The 17,688-nt window shown below is 47.0% G+C and overlaps 1 protein-coding gene across 2 annotated transcripts; it reads right to left on the bottom strand.

The window, feature by feature from the left end:
- Positions 1 to 5,967: 5,967 nt before the first annotated feature.
- LOC146337713 (phospholipase A2 inhibitor and Ly6/PLAUR domain-containing protein-like) lies at positions 5,968 to 17,665 on the bottom strand. 2 transcript variants are annotated; one of them, XR_014785058.1, is made up of 6 exons: positions 17,561 to 17,665; positions 15,443 to 15,568; positions 10,329 to 10,481; positions 8,907 to 9,056; positions 7,531 to 7,775; positions 5,968 to 6,553 (listed from the first exon to the last, which is right to left on the bottom strand). XR_014785058.1 is itself a non-coding variant. In XM_084815169.1 (5 exons), exons 1-5 carry the CDS (start codon positions 17,607 to 17,609, stop codon positions 7,606 to 7,608), a joined length of 648 nt encoding a protein of 215 aa, XP_084671295.1. In that variant the 5' UTR covers positions 17,610 to 17,665; the 3' UTR covers positions 7,320 to 7,605. The 2 variants fall into 2 exon arrangements, 1 of the variants encoding a protein (XP_084671295.1); XM_084815169.1 differs by lacking the exon at positions 5,968 to 6,553 and having other exon boundaries at positions 7,320 to 7,775.
- Between the last annotated feature and the right edge of the window lie 23 nt (positions 17,666 to 17,688).

Here is a 17,688-nt window from a genome sequence, read left to right as displayed (position 1 = left end):
CCGCCGCCGAACCGCCGCTGAACTGCCGCCGGAGCCGCCACCACCAGGGAGATTCGCACAAGGTAAGTCCCGTCCCAGGGGGGGTGGGGGGGCAGACCGTTTCGCCACCGATTTTGGGGGGCCGAATGCGCTGGCATTCGGCCTCCCCGAGATTCGTGGCAAAATTCTCTGACATACCTATTGAAAAGGGGATTGGACAAATTCCTGGAGGAGAAGGCTACCCATGGCTACTAGTCCTGATGGCTATGTGCTACCTGCAGTACCAGAGGCAGTCTGCCTTTGTACACCAGTTGCTGGGGAACCTGGGTGGGAGGATGCAGTTGCACTCATGTCTGCTTGCGGGTTTCCCATGGGCAGCTGGTTGACCACTGTGTGAACAGCATGCTGGACTAGATGGACCTTTGGTCTGACCCAGCAGTGCTCTTATCTTTGTATGTGTATGAGTGTGGATGGATGCATGGCAGTGGTGGGGTGTGGCCCCTGGGGGCTTCGGAGGGGTGAATTGACTCCTAGAACCCTGACATTTGTCCAACTCCGCATTACGGCCTCTTGGGTAATCTAGATTTAATTTAAACGAAGGATTCATCTTGTTAGAAGTATTTTATTGTTTATTGTTTATTTATTATGTTTCTATACCACCCATTGGTCAAAGCTCTCTGGGCAGTTCACAAAACAAAACTTAAAACCATAAAATACAACAAATGCAGTAAAACATAATGTAAAACCATAGATGTAAAAAAAGAATAAAACCAAAGTATGAACCAAGATAAAAGTAATCAGCAGTGCAAATACTTCCAGGGCTCCTTCTCAACCCTAATCTAAATTTATTCCCTCCGGTGATATCAAACCTTGTATTCAAGTCTTTGGTCTTAAGAGAGCTACAGACCTTATCAAGAAATATATAAAAGCACACAGAATAATCAGTTAATGAACTTAAATACGCAGAGAGATATGCATGATGTCATTCTTACTATTCATTCATTCATTCATTCATTCATTCATTCAAACTCCAGCCTGCCTTTCAGCACAGAAGCCCTCCCAAGGAGTCATACCACTTCTGGAGGATTCCTCTTCAGAGGATGGACAGTAGTCCACTGGGCCAACCAACTAGTGATGTACGAAAGGGACTTACCTGGTCCCGCAGCTTGCTTCGCGGTGGGGGGGAGGCGCTTCGGTTCTCCCTCCTCCCATTTTGGTCAGTGCCTCAAATGCACTGAGTATCTGTCCTGGAGCATGTCCCAGAACTGCACCCTGATCCAGAGGGTGGCAGGTCTAGAATTTTGTGGTCTATTTTAGACAGGGCCTTATCACTGTTTCACACATGCATGTGCATCACATGATGTCACATCCCCTGATTGCTCAGCACTTGATGTCCTCCTTGCACAAGAAACATGGATCAAAGTGGTGGTGGTGTTGGACTGGTCAGACCTAGTGCACACTGTTGTCTCTAAGGTGCTGAGCTGCCCACTCCAGAAACTTGAAATGCGAAAGAGAAAGTTAAGGGAATTAGGGATGGGGGAGAATTTCTCCCCGAAACTTCGGGGGGCCGAGTGCCAATGCATTCGGTCCTCCAAAGGTTGTTCGGGGAGAAATTCTCTGCCCCCCCGCACCCCCCCCCCCGGGATGGGACTTACCTTTCACCAATGTCCTTCCCGGCAGCGGGTCCCGGCGGCAGTTTGGCAGGTCTTCGTCAGGGGCGGGGGCCATTACAAGAAAAGTTAAAAAAAACAAAACGCCCCTGTGATAGGCTACGTAATGATTAACGTAGCCTATCACGGCTAGATTTGCAAAGTCAGCCATGATAGGCTACGTTAATCGTCACGTAGCCTATCACGGGTGACTTAAAAAAAAAAAAAAGCGCGTACGGCTAATGGCAGCCCCCATAGGGAGCCGCCATTCGTGTTCCTTATTTGGTCCCTGTAGTCTACGTAAAGATTTACATAGACTATGGCGAAAATAAGGAAAACGCAAATAGCATTGCCCTTATTTTCGCCGTAGTCTACGTAAATCTTTACGTAGACTACAGGGACCAAATAAGGAACGCGAACGGCGGCTCCCTATGGGGGCCGCCATTTGCGTACGTGCTTTTTTTTTTTCAAAGTCACCCGTGATAGGCTATGTGACGATTAACGTAGCCTATCACGGCTGACTTTGCAGATCTAGCCGTGATAGGCTACGTTAATCGTTACGTAGCCTATCACAGGGGCATTTTTGTTTGTTTTTTTCTTTTGAAGTTCACGGCCGGGGAGACGGGGCGCTTCTCCCCGGCCTGAATTTCGGCCGGGCGAGGCGGGAAGCCTCCCCCCCCAGCCTGAACTTCGGGGGGAGAAGCGAAGCGCCTCCCCCCCACCACGAAGCAAGCTGCGAGACCAGGTAAGTGACTTTCATGCATCTCTAAAGGGAATATACTCTTAATGTTAGTACTTTCTGGTACTAGAAGAGTTCAGCATTAGCATTAATCTGTCACTGAAAGGGTTAAATGATATTGTTCACAGAAGATTGAAGATGCTGCATCCCAGTATGAATTGTAACTTCCTCTATTCCCTTCAAGCCGTGTATCCCCCGCACACATACACACACACTCCCTGGCGAGTGCACCATTGGTTTTTGAACGCAAATGGGCTTGGTCGCCCTGTGGGATGAACTTTGCCAAGAGAGGGACAGGGGAAGGCAATCCTGTTCATTCTCTTGGACCTCTCAGTGGCTTTCGATACCATCGACCATGGTATCCTTCTGGATAGGCTTTTTGGGTAGGGAGCGGGAGGCACTGCATTGCAGTGGTTCCACTTCTACTGGAATGGCCAATTCCAGGAGGTGGTGCTGGGGGATTATTGCTCTGTGCCTTGGCAGCTATGTGATGGGGTTCCACATCTTATCTGCCATGCTGTTTAACATCCACATAAAATCACTTGGGGAGTTTGTACTAGGGATGTACAAAAGTCACTTACCTGTTGGCGGATTATGTTGATGGTGGGGGGGAGGCATTCCGTCCCTCCCCCCGGAATCCTCGCTGGGGGGGAGGCGCTCCGTTCCTCCCCCCTGGAATCCTCCGTGGCTGGCTGTGCTCCGCGGCAGCTCCACGGCAGCCAGGCCAGGCCAGAGCCATCCGCAGCTGGATTTCCAGCCGTGGAGGGCTCTCGGTAAAAAAAAAACAAAAAAACGCGTACGCAAATGGCGGCGGCTATGGTCGCCGCCATTTGCGTTCCTTATTTTTGCCCTCTTAATCTACGTAAATATTTACGTAGACTATGACAGCAAAAATAAAGGGGAACACAAATAGCATAGCAGGAGCTATTTGTGTCCCTTTTTGATTCCCCGTTTTAGCCTACATAAATATTTATGTAGGCTAAAAAGGCGAATCAAAAAGGGACGCAAATAGCGCCCGCTACGCTATTTGCATTCCCCTTTATTTTAGCCGTCATAATCTACATAAATATTTACATAGATTAAGAGGGCAAAAATAAGGAACACAAATGGCGGCGGCCGTAGCCGCCGCCATTTGCGTACGTACGCGGTTTTGTTTTTGTTTTTAACCCACCCAGCCATTATAGGCTACGTAAAGATTTATGTAGCCTATCACGTCGTGTTTTTTTTTTTACCTAGTCATGATAGGCTACATAAATCTTTACGTAGCCTATCACATCTTTCTTTTTCTTTCTTTTTTTTTTTACAAGGGTGGAAATGGCGGCGGTGGCAGCCGGTCGGAAAACCAGCCGCCGCAGCCTCCACCGCCAAAGCCACCACCAGAGCCTCTGCCTCCCAGAAGATCTGCCCCAGGTGAGTCTCGTCCCAGGGGGGATCCGCAGGGGGGCGGGGGGTGGCAGACCGTTCTGCCACGGAGTTTGGGGGGCCGAATGCACTGGCATTTGGCCACACCGTGATCCGTGGCGGAATTCTCTGCCATTCCTAGTTTATACGGAGAAGTGGGCTGAGGTCTCACCAATATGCAAATGACACCCAGCTCTACCTCTCCTTTTCATCAAAACTACATGAGGCACTGGGTGTTCTGACAGTGCCTGGTCATGGACTGGATGAGGGCCAATAAACTGAGAGCCAATCCAGACAAGACGGAGGAACTGTGAGTGGGTAGTTCATCTGCCTGGGAAAGTGATGTTCAACCTGTTCCAGGACAGGGGGGTCCCACTCCTCCTAAAGGATCAGGTTCAGAGTTTTGCGGTGCTCCTGGGCAGGAGGACTTGGTGGCATGGAGCACCTTAAGAGCTTTTTTAGATGAGCCTGTTTAACCCATTGTTTCTACTTCGGGATTCATTGCAGAATTAAGATCCAATCTCTACACAAAGAGCTTTTCCTTTCCTGCCTTTCCATACTTTCCACTACATAACCTCTAGGCGGCACTGTGGTATAGCACGATAATGCAACTACCCTGGTGGAAACTTGTGCTTTGTTTCGCAAGGCAAAAAATACTGGCTTTCCCCCACTCCAAAATACCCAGCAGAACTGCTTTTAAAACAGTGGAACTGGAGGATGACATCATCATCTCAAGCATCCAGAAACAACTGTGAGTGAGGCGTGGTGAGCACAAAACAAAGGCCTCATATCTAGAAGGGCTCTTTATCAGTTTAGGCTGATATGCCAACTACATCCTTACCTGGACAGAGATAGCCAAGCTACAGTTATCCATGCTCTGCTAATCTCTCATCTGGTCTACAGAAATGTGTTATATGCTGTATGTAGCTGCCTTCTAAAATGGCCTGGAAACTTCAGGCTGTCCACAAAGGGGAAGTTGTTAATGGGGACTAGTCTACATGAACATATCATGCCAGTGCTTTGGGATCTGCACTGGCTTCCAGCCTGTTTCCAGGCCCAGTTCAAAGTGCTGGCATTAACCTTCCAAGCCTTTAATGTTTACCTGAAGGACCGTCTCCTCCCATATATATCTGTCCGGACCATAAGATCATCTTCAGAGCCCCTCCTCTGGCTGCACCCTCCAAATGAGGAGAGGTGGTGGGAGGCTACCTAGGGGATCATAGAATTATACAATCATAGAATAGTAGGGTTGGAAGGGGCCTACAAGGCCATCGAGTCCAACCCCCAGCTCAATGCAGGAATCCAAATCAGAGCATCCCTGACAAGTGGCTGTCCAGCTTCATCTTGAATGCCTCCAGCATGGGAGAGCCCACCAGCTCCCTAGGTCATTGGTTCCATTGTCGTGTTGCTCTAACAGTCAGGACGTTTTCCCTGATGTTCAGCTGGAATCCGGCCTCTCGTATCTTGAGCCCATTGTTCTGTGTCCTGCACTCTGGGATGATCGAGAAGAGATCCTGGCCTTCCTCTCCATGACAGCCTTTCAAGAGCTGGAAGAAGATGATCACTGGTGGCATCCCGGTTGTGGAATACCCTCCCCAGAAAGGCTCACCTGGCTATGTTGTAGTCTTTTGGGCACCAGGTGATGACCTTCTTATTCTACCAGGCATTTTAGTTCTTTAGGTTTTTTGTAGTTAAGGGAGCAATCCTGTAGGGATATGTGGCGCCTCCAAACTCAGAAATGACCACATATCCAGTGCAGGTCAGGAGAAGCACAGAGAGCGCCATCCGCTCCGCACTGCAGCTGCCCTGCAGTTGCAGCTAGACAGCCAATTTCAGCTGTGTAGCCGCAGGAAGGCGGAGTGGGGGAGGCGGCTGCCGGACGACACATAGGATGTGTTGTACCAGCATTTCTGCATCCCCGCCCTGGATCGCCCCCCGGAATGCCTTGTTTTCACCGCTTGGCACTCCTCTCCCGAGCATGGGGCAGTTCTGAGCTGCCTGCGAGGCAACGCGGGAGGGGGGGAAGGCTGGTTCTCGGGGAACCGACCTTGGAGCGTGGGCTCTGAGGTCGGTTCCTGGAAACCCACATGTCCTGTGGCCGTCTATCTGCTGACTAGCAGACATGGGATTGCTCCCTAAATCTGTTATTGTGCTTTTAAAACTCTACATTGTTGCTGTTTGTTTGTTTTTCTAGAGTTTGGTTTCATACTGTAGTTTTATTTTATTTTATTGTTAAAATGTATCTTTCGTGCTGTATTTTGTGGCTTTAATTGTTGTGAACTGCCCAAAGAGCTTCAGCTAGTGGGTGGAACAGAGACGTAATAAATGAGTAAGAGCAAAATCCTATGAATATTTGGACAGAAAAGCATCCTGCAGGTGCCAGCATTCCCCAGCCAGCTGGGGAAAGGTGGGAGGCGCAGAGCATTTTTTCTGTCCAAATATGCATAGGTTTGCACCATCAATGAATGAATGAATGAATGAATGAATGAATGAATGAATATTTTCTTCCCAGTCTTAGTCAGCTCAGCCTCAGTCAACTGAGCTAAACGTTCAGGACTTTGAAGTCCCTGGATCATCTTTGACTGGCATGCCCTTCAGCTTGGTGTGCTTGGCTTTTCCTTTATAATATAACAGAGGAACAACAGGGATCTCTATGATGTTTAAATAATAATGGCATAGAAAAGACATTTTATAGTCTGGTTGATATGCTGTTTTGTTCTGTAATGGCTTCCAGTATTTTATGTTCTTTTACATTGCTCCCAAAAGCGGCACTACGTCTTCACAGCTGAAAAAGATGAATGTTCATTTAGTATACCAATCCTTCAGCACAAGGACAATCAACTGCCAGTTTAGAACAAATTATAGAGGGCAGGTTTGTGCAAGCAGGCAGGGAAGATAAGCCACAGTGGCTTATTTTCTCTCCCAAGGCCTGTCACTTGTGAGCTGCCTAATTAGCACACTTCCCTTTGCCTAGCACGGGTTGTCGGGACATCTTAATCCTGTGGCTAGGGCAGTTTAAAAACGCGGTAAACACCTTGACAACCAGATGCCCTTGGGTACCAAGTTATCTCAGAACAAGAGAATGGATGGTATATCTGGATGGCTCCATTAGATCCCTTGTAATTGTGGCAGTGGTGTTAATTTACGCTTGGACAACAGAGATGCAGGAGAACTCCCATTTTTCTCAAAGGCCACAGTCTGCTGCATCCTTGCTTTGGAGTAAACATGCAGAGGGTTGGGCATTTTGTTTGGAACCTGGGAAGACAGATTCCTGCACCCTGTTTTAGTTTGCTACTGAGGATGGAAAAACAACCTTGTTTATCAGGAACTGAGGCTGTCTGTGAAAAAAAACCTTCTCTGAGTGCCCAGGAAAATGAACGTTGGACTCTCCAACTCCAGAGAGACTGAAGGTGAACTCACACTAAAACACAACCCCTTATTTAGTTAGGGACTCAAGCATGTTGGGTCAATGAACCATTCTTCAAGACCCGAAGAAGGCATCTTCAAACACCAACATCTGCAAACCTCAACAAATCTTCATGAGGGAAAATATGCAAAACACAGATTTTATTTGCTATATCAATTTATTTTGAACGATCATGACTCAGTGTAAATTAACCCAGAAACCATACTTTGCTTGAGCTTAAGGCCCAAAGACAGCACATCTAAATCCTCCTTTATCTGGTCCTTTGGAACGCTCTCAGGCTCTCTTGGTCTAAGTACACCATAGAAATATGAGTCCCAGACCCTCATTGATCTCACCTCTAGGGTCCCCAATTTCTCCCCAATGTTGCAAATGGTAGAATATATAGAGAGGAGGTGACTGCTCTCTTCTATCTACACCTCAGGTTCAAGCTGCTTGAATGATTCCTTGGGATTTTGGCATTCCAGTATGTAGTGGTTGATCTTCAGCAATCCATTTCCTTGTTGTGACTCTCCAAGGGGGATGGAACATGAATTCTTGTTTGTGCAGCCTTGAAAAGCTACTCTTTCATTGGGTAATCCAACTGGGGAGAGGGGAAAGGAGAATATGCATATGAGGATTTTATCTAGGGGACATTAGAAAACCTTGAGGGTGTCTTTCCTGAATGTGCAGACATGTCTGGAAATACTCCCCAAGGCAGGTCTGTGCACCACTATCATATGCTCTCTGGAGGACTCCTGTCTGGAGGATGACATGGAGACCTCCGAGCCCTGCATCACAGAAGAACTGACTTTAATTTGGTTATCCCAGGCCATCAGAAAAGACAGGAATCTATGATAACCCTCACACCATAGTTAGCCCCTCTCCGACTTAGAGGCCAATGGCAAGTTTCTACCTAGTCCTGGGGAGCAAGGCACCAGCTGTCAGATGTAGGAGCATCTGCCAGAGGAATATGGATTCCTCATGAGTAAAGTTGTCCTCAAGCGTAAGTCCCTGCCACTGGATAGACCTTTCCTCAGTTGACGCTAATGGCCTGCAGCTGTGCTCTAGATGCAGCTCTTCAGGTTCAGGCTTAAATGCCTTCATTTGCAGACACTAGGTGCTGGGACAATGTCAGGGCCCTCACTCCTGCTTGGTATTTCCCTGCTAACCCAGCTTTTCTCTGGATTGCCCTGTGTTGGAGTTTTGAGTGCCTACTGACCTTGCTTTTGGACTTGACCCCGACTCTGCCCCTGGAGTTCAGTCCCAGCACCAGTGTATGCAGGACCTGTGCTGGCTGACAGGTCCTTGGACCAGTCAGGAAGATCCTTCCCCTCCCCCATGGTCTTTATGCAGCAAGACCATTTGCACACATAGAAAGCAATGGTTTCAACAATAACAAAACAGCATGAAGAGCACCACAAGTTGTGTTAGATGCAGGACAGGTCCCTTAGTCTCCTGCCAAATAATTAATAAGTGTCCTAATGACCTGTGAAACGAAGGCTTGACATTTAAATGTGGACAAACAGAGAGTGGGTAAAACTAGCAGCATCTGTCCCCCAGCCAAAGAACTAAGGGATATCATCTTAGGGCCATCAGACGCAGAGGACAAGATCAGCAATATAAACGGTCATTCTCAGCAAATTTACGGTGTTCGTTAAATACAGTAAAGAAAGAATGAGAAAAACAATGCAGGCTTCCGCATGCCCTCTTGACGGTTGGCAACTCAACTCACGTGCACTGATGTTAAAGGCAGTTTTGACACATTGATCCTCAATGTCAAGGCACTGGACGGTTTTCTTCGAGCTGTCGCAATAGTCTGCATTTGTTTGGAAGCAGCCCGGGCATTGCATCCCATTAGGTCTAAGGCTCTTCTCACTTGGCACTGCAAAAACCAGACCCCAGAGTCAGTGCAAAGATCCATGACCATCACGTTTTTTTCAAGTCTCATAAGTTCTGCACTGGAATGTCTAGTCCTACGAAGGTTGCATCTACTGTGCTGTGAGACCCAGTTTTACAAACACCGTGACATATTTTTTGAAACACCAAAGCCTTTTTTTCTGGGACATTTTTCTTTCTAAGGGACCCCTGGAGCCCTTACTCCAGAAACACTTCTTGCAGCCCTCCTGCTGTGTGCTTGCGGCACAAAATGTGGTCTGGATCGTACAGGCTGATCGGGAACAAAACCAGACACGTTGACATTTGGATCTTCTTGATCCTTTCTAGCTGCTAAGATTGACCAAAGATTTCACACCGACTTTGGCAGAAAACCTCCCACACAGTTTACATGTATCTCAAGAAGCATATGTGTGTTTTATCAGTGCTGCATATTTATACTATAACTGTCATATCAGGCCACTAATATACCTGGGAATTGTAGTTTAATGAGGATGTGGGATCTGGAATATATATATATATACACACACACTCTTTCAGTAAGAGGAATGCTCTTGTTCAGAGTTCCAACCTACTCTTTGAAGAAAAACAGCCATTATCAGCACTTCAGCCATCATCAGACAAGAGTGGGAGATATATGGAGCCCTGAAGGTATTTAAACCATCATTTGGGTATGCTAGTATGATCTAACTTTTCACATAGATGTTCTTTGTTCTCTTCCATAATAGTCCCAACTATTAAAGAAAATTGTCTTTATGAGGAAAGAGAAGATTCCTATTAAACAAAGAAGGTAAAAACAGAATAGCCTTTGACTCAGGATCCCAGTTTTCTTTTTCTAAGGGGCAGAATACCCATTGTTATCATGGGCTTTGTATCCCTGTGTGTGTGTTATCGAGGCTTTCATACTGAAAGGGCTGGGGAGGGGTGTAAGATACCGTTTGCACCCCCATATAGGATTCCCATTGAAGATAAACCCATTACATTGAACAAAGGGCAGGGTTGGCACTCATTGAAACAGTGTCCTCAAATGCAGGTCTTTAATTTTCCCCATAGATATGAATGGCAGCCATTCCCTCACACAAGAGTGAATCATGCTCAGACAATCCTGCTCTCTGCCCACAGTGACTTCAGCCATCAAGAATGCAGTCAGTCAGTGCCTCTCTGCATAGCATCATCCTGGCTTCCCCTTCTTGTGGTGGAATCACTGAAACTCATTGTTTTCACAAATGTAGATGAAGTCTACAAAGATGTAGATACTTACAATGCAGATGCTGCGCATTACATTCATCAGTCTGGCAGCACTCATATTTATGCCGGATGGATTTACCATCTACTAAAGTCACCGAATAATAGCCTTCATGACAATCAGCAAGTTTGACACATCCTTTGTAAGTGAAAATGAGTGGAATATTCACTGTGAACAGAATCAGAAAAAAATGTCATGGGGGGTGGAGGAAACCAAGTTAATTTTCTCCCAAGTCAGGTGCTGATGCCTACCCAATGCAGGGTGGGTGAAGCACAGAAGGGATCTTCTCTTATGTGCTCCAGCTGCCCTGCCTTTGCAGCTAGAAGCATGATTTAAGCTATCTTGCTGTGGCACATTGGAGCGGGAGGGGTGGGAGGCGGCATGGCTTCCACAGCCTCCTCCTTCCCGCCCCCAGGAATGCCCCCTTTTCTCCCTCTCTGTGATCCTTTTCCAAGAGCAGAGACCAGTGAGAACCACACTGCCTATGATGCAGTGCGGGAGGGGGTGCGGAGTGTAGTTTCCGGCTCTGAGCTCAGTTCCCAGGAACCAAAAAATCCTATGGCTTCCTAGACACTGTCTAGTGGCCATAGGATTGCTCTCTTAAGCACTACAATTTAGAGGGAAAGTACAGGTCCCAACATGCTCCTCAGGTATGATTTTTCACATTCTAAACAACATATCAGAGGAAATGTTCCTTATAGACAATTTATAGAAATTAATCTGACAGCTTACATCAGGCCTCTATGCAAAGGGGCTACCTGGGGAGATTGTTACAGAGAATTAAAAAGAGGGGAATAATATAAAAGAAGATCCTTACTGTCACCCAAATTTAAAAGTTTCCAATGATAGAATGGTGCATAGCCCTGTAATAATATCGGTGATTCTTTAAGATTATCTGACAAGAAATAATTGGATGAAAGATATAGCTGAGTGCAAATAAAAAATGTATATGGCTTACAAAACAACTAGAAATATAGGGGATTGGGTAGCTGGAAGTGCTACATCTCAGAAAAAAAAACCCACAAACACTTCTCTTGCTAGGATGAAGTCCTCCAACAGGAAAGTTTCCCCATGGACATAATAAATTTTGTGAACATTGTTTAAGACTGAAATATTTTTAAAATCCTGCTGACGTGAATAAAGTGGATTTGTGATGTATGCCATACATTTTCCTCCCAACAATTGTATCTAAGCAAAATGAAAAGAAATATTAAAATGGGAATCTGGGAATATATCAGTAATATTCGACATCAAACTGTGGGGGCACTATTGGTACAACACTGGGAAGACAAACCACTGAGTAAGAGATCTTTATTTCAGAACAATAAAGACAAGTTGTAAATAGATAGATTAGTTCCTTTTGGAGAAAGAACCCAAGTGGATCCAATGACTAAATACAATGACTCGTTTTGGCTTTAATGAGTTTCACAATCTTACATTGCACAACCTACTCTGAAATACAGCTGTCTCTGATCTAGGGATGTACGAAAGTCACTTACCTGTTCGTGGATTATGTCAATGGGGGGGCATTCCGTCCCTCCCCCCAGAATCCTCGCTGGGGGGGAGGCGCTCCGTTCCTCCCCCCCCGGAATTCTCCGAGGCCAGCTGTGCTCCGCAGCAGCTCCAAGGAGCAGCCAGCCAGGCCCGGCCAGGCCAGAGCCGTCCGCAGCCGGATGTCCGGCCGCAGAGGGCTCTGCTTAAAAAAAAAAAAAACGCGTATACAAATGGTGGCGGCTACGGCCGCCGCTATTTGCGTTCCTTATTTCTGCCCTCTTAATCTACATAAATATTTACGTAGACTATGATGGCGAAAATCAAGGGGAATGCAAATAGCGTAGCAGGCGCTATTTGCGTCCCTATTGATTCCCCGTTTTAGCCTACGTAAATATTTACGTAGGCTAAAATGGGGAATCAAAAAGGGACGCAAATAGCACCCACAATGCTATTTGCATTCCCCTTGATTTTCACCATCATAGTCTACGTAAATATTTACGTAGATTAAGAGGACAAAAATAAGGAACGTAAATGCCCTGTAATAATATCGGTGATTCTTTAAGATTATCTGACAAGAAATAATTGGATGAAAGATATAGCTGAGTGCAAATAAAAAATGTATATGGCTTTTACATATTTGCAAATATGGAGCATTTGCGTACGCGGTTGTTGTTGTTTTTAACCCAGCCAGCCATGATAGGCTACGTAAAGATTTACGTAGCCTATCACATCGTTGTTGTTTTTTTAACCTAGTCATGATAGGCTATGTAAATCTTTATGTAGACTATCACGTCTTTCTCTTCCTTTCTTTCTTTCTTTCTTTCTTTCTTTCTTTCTTTCTTTACCAGAGTGGAAATGGTGGTGGCGGCAGCCAGTCGGAAGACCGGCCGCCGCCGCTGGAGCCGCCGCCGGAGCCGCCGCCGGAGCCGCCGCTGCCCGGAAGATCCACCCCAGGTGAGTCTCATCCCGGGGGGGATCCGCGGGGGGGCAGGGTGGTGGCAGGCCGTTCCGCCACAGAGTTCAGGGGGCTGAATGCACTGGCATTCGGCCTCACCATGATCCGTGGCGGAATTCTCTTTCGTCCATCCCTATCTTCAGCTCAAGAAACAACCATGCCATCTCTAGGTGCTGTATCGGATAGACCTATCATAGCAATATTGGGTTATTGTAGTCTTGAGCAGGGATGGCTGAATGCACCATTTCTGTTGCTTCCTGCATCTGAATTCTTTAAAATCTCAGATTACAGTGGAGATTGGCACCCTGGACTGGGAAAGACGGATTTCAGCCCATGTGAGCCAATTGTGCAGGACATGCCAGGAGGATCAGACTGCTGAGCACCAAAATGGCCAGCAGCAACGAGCACCAAAATGGCTGACAGCGCAAAGGCCCCTGGGATGCAGGGTGACCCACGCAGAAGACTACAGGTTCCAGCGGGAGGAAGCATGGTTAGAGAATTGTTAGCCTAACCCTGTTGCGGAACATGGTTATAGGGATGTCAGAGAATTCCGCCACGGATCTCGGGGAGGCCGAATGCCAGCGCATTTGGCCCCCCAAAATCGGTGGCGGAACGGTCTGCCCCCCCACCCCCCCTGGGACGGGACTTACCTTGGGCGGATCTTCCTGGCGGCAGCGGCTCCGGCGGCGGCTCCGGCGGTGGTTCGGCGGTGTTCGGCGGTGGCAGCAGCTGCGGCAGCCGGTCTTCCGACCGGCTGCCACTGCCGCCATCTCCAGTTAAAAAAAAAACAAAAACGTGATAGGCTACGTAAAGATTTACGTAGCCTATCACGGCTAGATTTTTAAAAAACACCGTGATAGGCTACATAAATGTTTGCCTTAGCCTATCACGGCTGGTTTAAAAGAAAAAAAACGCATTTACGCAAATGGCGGTGCCCATGCAGTCCTTATTTTGGCATGTCTTAGTCTACGTAAACATTTACGTAGACTAAGACGGCAAAAATAAGGGGAACGCAAATAGCGTAGACACAAATAGCGTAGACACTACTCTATTTGCGTTCCCCTTATTTTCGCCATCTTAGTCTACGTAAATGTTTACGTAGACTAAGACATGCCAAAATAAGGAATGCAAATGGCGGTGCCCATGGGCGCCGCCATTTGTGTATGCGCATTTTTTTTTAAAAAAATCAGCCGTGATAGGCTATGTAAACATTTACGTAGCCTATCACGGCTGACTGCAGGGACGCAAATGGCGGTTGCTACGGCCGTCACCATTTGCGTCCCTGCTAGCCAGCGGCTGGATGTCCGGACGCTGGTGGAGCCGGCCGGCAGCTCCGCACAATCTCTGTGGAGCGGAGCCGGCCAGCCAGGGTTCGGGGGGGAGGGACGGAGCGCCTCCCCCCCCAGCCAGAATTTCGGGGGAGGGACAGAGTGCCTCCCCCCCAGCATCAGCATAATCCACGAACAGGTAAGTGACTTTCGTACATCCCTACATGGTTACCTGGATGTGTGGCAGTAGCACTCGCAGTAGCACTCAGTGGTTAGCAGTGGTTGCACCATGGTTAGCCTAACCACCACCCTTCCCCAATCTGCATCTGAACAGGGCCAAAGAGTGACCCTCAGAAACTTGAAACAAGAAGAGAAATGTATGGGAATGTTAATGTCCTTAATGTAAAGTACTTCATGTTAGTACTTTTGGATCATTTTCTAGTCAATGATTAGATTAGATGTCTGTCTATCATCTATCTATCTATCTATCTATCTATCTATCTATCTATCTTTCTGGTGTGGTTATCCACCAGGGTGTTTTGGACCCAAATATTCTAAGTTCTGAAACTAAAATGAACCAAATAACCACTTAGAAAAGTAAGCAAGTAAGAACAAATGGAGGAGGATCTGGCCTGGGTTCAGGAGGCCACACCGCCAATAACATGATGAAGGAAAAACCTACAATTTGGGGGTTTAAAAATGTAAGCAGAATGCAGAAGTGTTAGACAGTGTAATGTATCTGAGTAAAACTAGTCAGTATTATTGTATTGGAGACCAATCCTATGTCTACTAGACACTGTCTAGAGGACCATAGGATTTTTTGGTTCCTGGCTCTGAGTTTATAGAGAGCATTCTGAGTATGGAGCCAGGAAACCGCAATCCCCACCCCACCTCTACCCGCTCTCCTTTCGTAGCCTACATGGAGAAAACCATGGCGGCCGCCTCTCCATGCTCTTGAAATGCAGTTTGGAGAAGGCCAAAAGGGTACATTTCCTGGGGTGGGGAGAGAGAAGAGAACAAAAGCCCCTTTTCTGCTGCTTCCTATGGGGTCTCCAGGCCCATTCCCACCCCCTCTCCAAAGTCCCGGGTAGACATGCAAAATAGTGTGTCTAGCCAAGAATGCAGGGCTGGCAGATTGAAGAGGAGAGGGTCCCTTCTGTGTTCCGCCTCAACGCTTCTGTGTTCCTGCGCTGGACACTTGCCAGCCTATGACTTGGAAGGCTGCTGACTAACCTCATAGTACAGTGCGCTCACTTAGTGGCTGAATGAAGAGTGCCTACCAAGAACTTTACAGATAGGATTTTAGGAAAGCTCAGGTTTTCGTAGTGATTCCCACTGACACATGTCAGGCATTCCTGCATGTTCCAGAGACCAAATGAGGAAAGCGAATGGACAAAGTAGTTCTGACTCACAGAATTTGAAATCAACAGCCATGGCAAGGCAAGCAGCTTGATCCTCTTTGCACTCCTCAGTCTTCACATCTTCATCTCTACATTTTTCTCCACAGCCAAAACATGTCTTACATCTCAGAGCTGCCACTGGAGAAAGGAGAAAGAGTTGAAAAAACCTCAGTGCCACCTACATAGGTCACGCCGTACTTCACAGATAAAAGCCAGCATTTCTTTCCTTTTCTCCAGAAATACACCCATAATGAGTCCAGATAACTCCGTAGGCAGTCTGTTTCAGAATGCACCTGAAAGTCATTGGGAAGGGTTACGGATTTTGCTCTTTCTCAATGTGATAAAAAAACACTATTTTTCCTACTTCTAATTAGGCTAAATCCCCATCTAATAACCTATTTAATAGATCTTTAACAATATTGCATCCCATCACAATACAGAAGGAGAGTGCCATTGTTTCCAGCCAAGTCTCCCTAGGAAGAAGACTTCTTAAAAGGACTCAGTCACGCTGACCTAAAATTGAGCATGGTAAGAAATGTACAAGTTCATAATAACCTAAGAGCCATGCTGGATCAGACCAAGGGGTCCAACATTCTGTTCATCTGGAAAAAGTGCAGAGAAGGGCAACTAAAACAATCAAGAGGCTGGAGCATCTTCCCTTTGCGGGAAGATTAGAACAGCTGGGATAATTTCACTTGGAAAAAGGGGGGCTAAGGGGAGACAGGCTAGAGGTCTACAAAACTATGCCTGGTGTGGAGAATGTGGATAAGGAGACATTTTTTCTCCCTCTCTCAAAATACTAGGATACTAGGTCATCCTATGAAGCTGATTGGTGGGAGATTCAGGACAGATAAAAGGAAGTCCTTCTTCACACAGTGCAGAGTTAAACTATGGAATTCACTAACACAGGATGTAGTGATGGCCACCAATTTGGATGGCTTTAAAGGAGGGTTGGACAAGTTGGACAAGTCCCTGGAGGAGAAGGCTATCAATGGCTGCTAGTCCTGATAGCTATGTGCTACCCCCAGTACCAGAGGCCGTGAGCCTATCTGCACCAGTTGCTGGGGAACATGGGTGGGAGGGTACTGTTGTGCTCATGCCCTGCTTGAGCATTCCTGGCTGACAGCTGGTTGGCCACTGTGTGAACGGAGTGCTGGACTGGATGGACCCTTGGTCTGATCCAGCATTGTTCTTCTTATGTTCTTAGGTTCACACTGATACTGGAGGTAGCATTTAGCCATAAGCACTAGTAGCCATTGATAGGTTTGTCCTCCATGAACTTTTCTAATCCCTTTTTAAAGCTGTCTGAAGTAGTGGCCATCACAAACTATACACTGAGTAGAAATGGTGCAGGTGCCCATTCCGGTCTGGGAGTCCTCTGAGCCATTCCCACCGAGCCCCTGCCACTGCTTGATCCCTGCCCCCATTCAAGAACCCCCTCCCCATGCTCACCAAGCTGCCAGCACTTACCCGGGCCCAGTCCTCCTCCACCACGATCGCCATGTTGTGAAAAAACATGGCAATTGCAAAAAAATCACACACAGACCTATATGCAAAATGCTGTTGTGAAAAGCTCATATACAGAAGGTTACAGGCATAAATAGACCATTTACGCCTTCCATATTCACAATTCCTAGACTGCATTACACTTCTGTGGAGTCCTGAATTCCAGTTCTTTTACTCAGAACTTATACGTGACCCTTGATAAGCAACAGATGACGTCATCAGATCAAGGACGCCATTCAATACCACCTATTATATTGAGCCACTAATAGGCAAGGGCTGAAGCTGAGTTGAAATTGCAAAAGTTTACCTTCCTTTTGCAAGTAACCCATGGTTTGTGTGCATCTCTCCCTCCCCTTAGAGAGCCCACTCCACTCTGTGCTCCCTTCCCAGGTACTCCTCCTGAGTCATTTTCCCAGCTCCATTCCCAACCCACCATTCTTGGCTCCCTGCCTTCAAACTGCCGCCTACTCCTCTTCCAGTTTTCCACTGGGAAGAACAGCTGATTTTTCCCACTCCCCCATTTCTGGCTTCAAGAACCCTAGAAGTCCTTGCAGGGTTTTTTTTTAAAACCATCTGCATATTTCCTTTCCCAGAAACAAATAATAGAATCCAGGTCACACTCACCTGGAGAAAGCAAGACCAGGAGGAGGCCGGTGCTCAGGAGTGCCTTCATCCTGATGGGAAGATATGGGGCAGAGCTGGAGCAATGAAGACAACCGACTTAAGAAGGGGGTTATGTGGCGCAGTATATT

The sequence above is a fragment of the Heloderma suspectum genome, chromosome 10 (genome assembly GCF_057233095.1).
Source record: "Heloderma suspectum isolate Gila_16-S chromosome 10, 16-S_ref, whole genome shotgun sequence".
Classification (NCBI taxonomy): domain Eukaryota; kingdom Metazoa; phylum Chordata; class Lepidosauria; order Squamata; family Helodermatidae; genus Heloderma; species Heloderma suspectum.
This window is presented reverse-complemented; position numbering and strand designations above follow the sequence as displayed.

Bases quoted from the DNA above. Each gene is read 5' to 3' on its own strand.
- LOC146337713 (XM_084815169.1), bottom strand. From the start codon at position 17,609: ATGAAGGCACTCCTGAGCACCGGCCTCCTCCTGGTCTTGCTTTCTCCA. The intron at 15,569-17,560 runs GTGAGTGTGACC...TCCTTTCTCCAG, and splicing joins CCTGGTCTTGCTTTCTCCAG to TGGCAGCTCTGAGATGTAAG. The intron at 7,776-8,906 runs GTGAGTTGAGTT...CCCTCTCCCCAG, and splicing joins TGCCTTTAACATCAGTGCAC to TTGGATTACCCAATGAAAGA.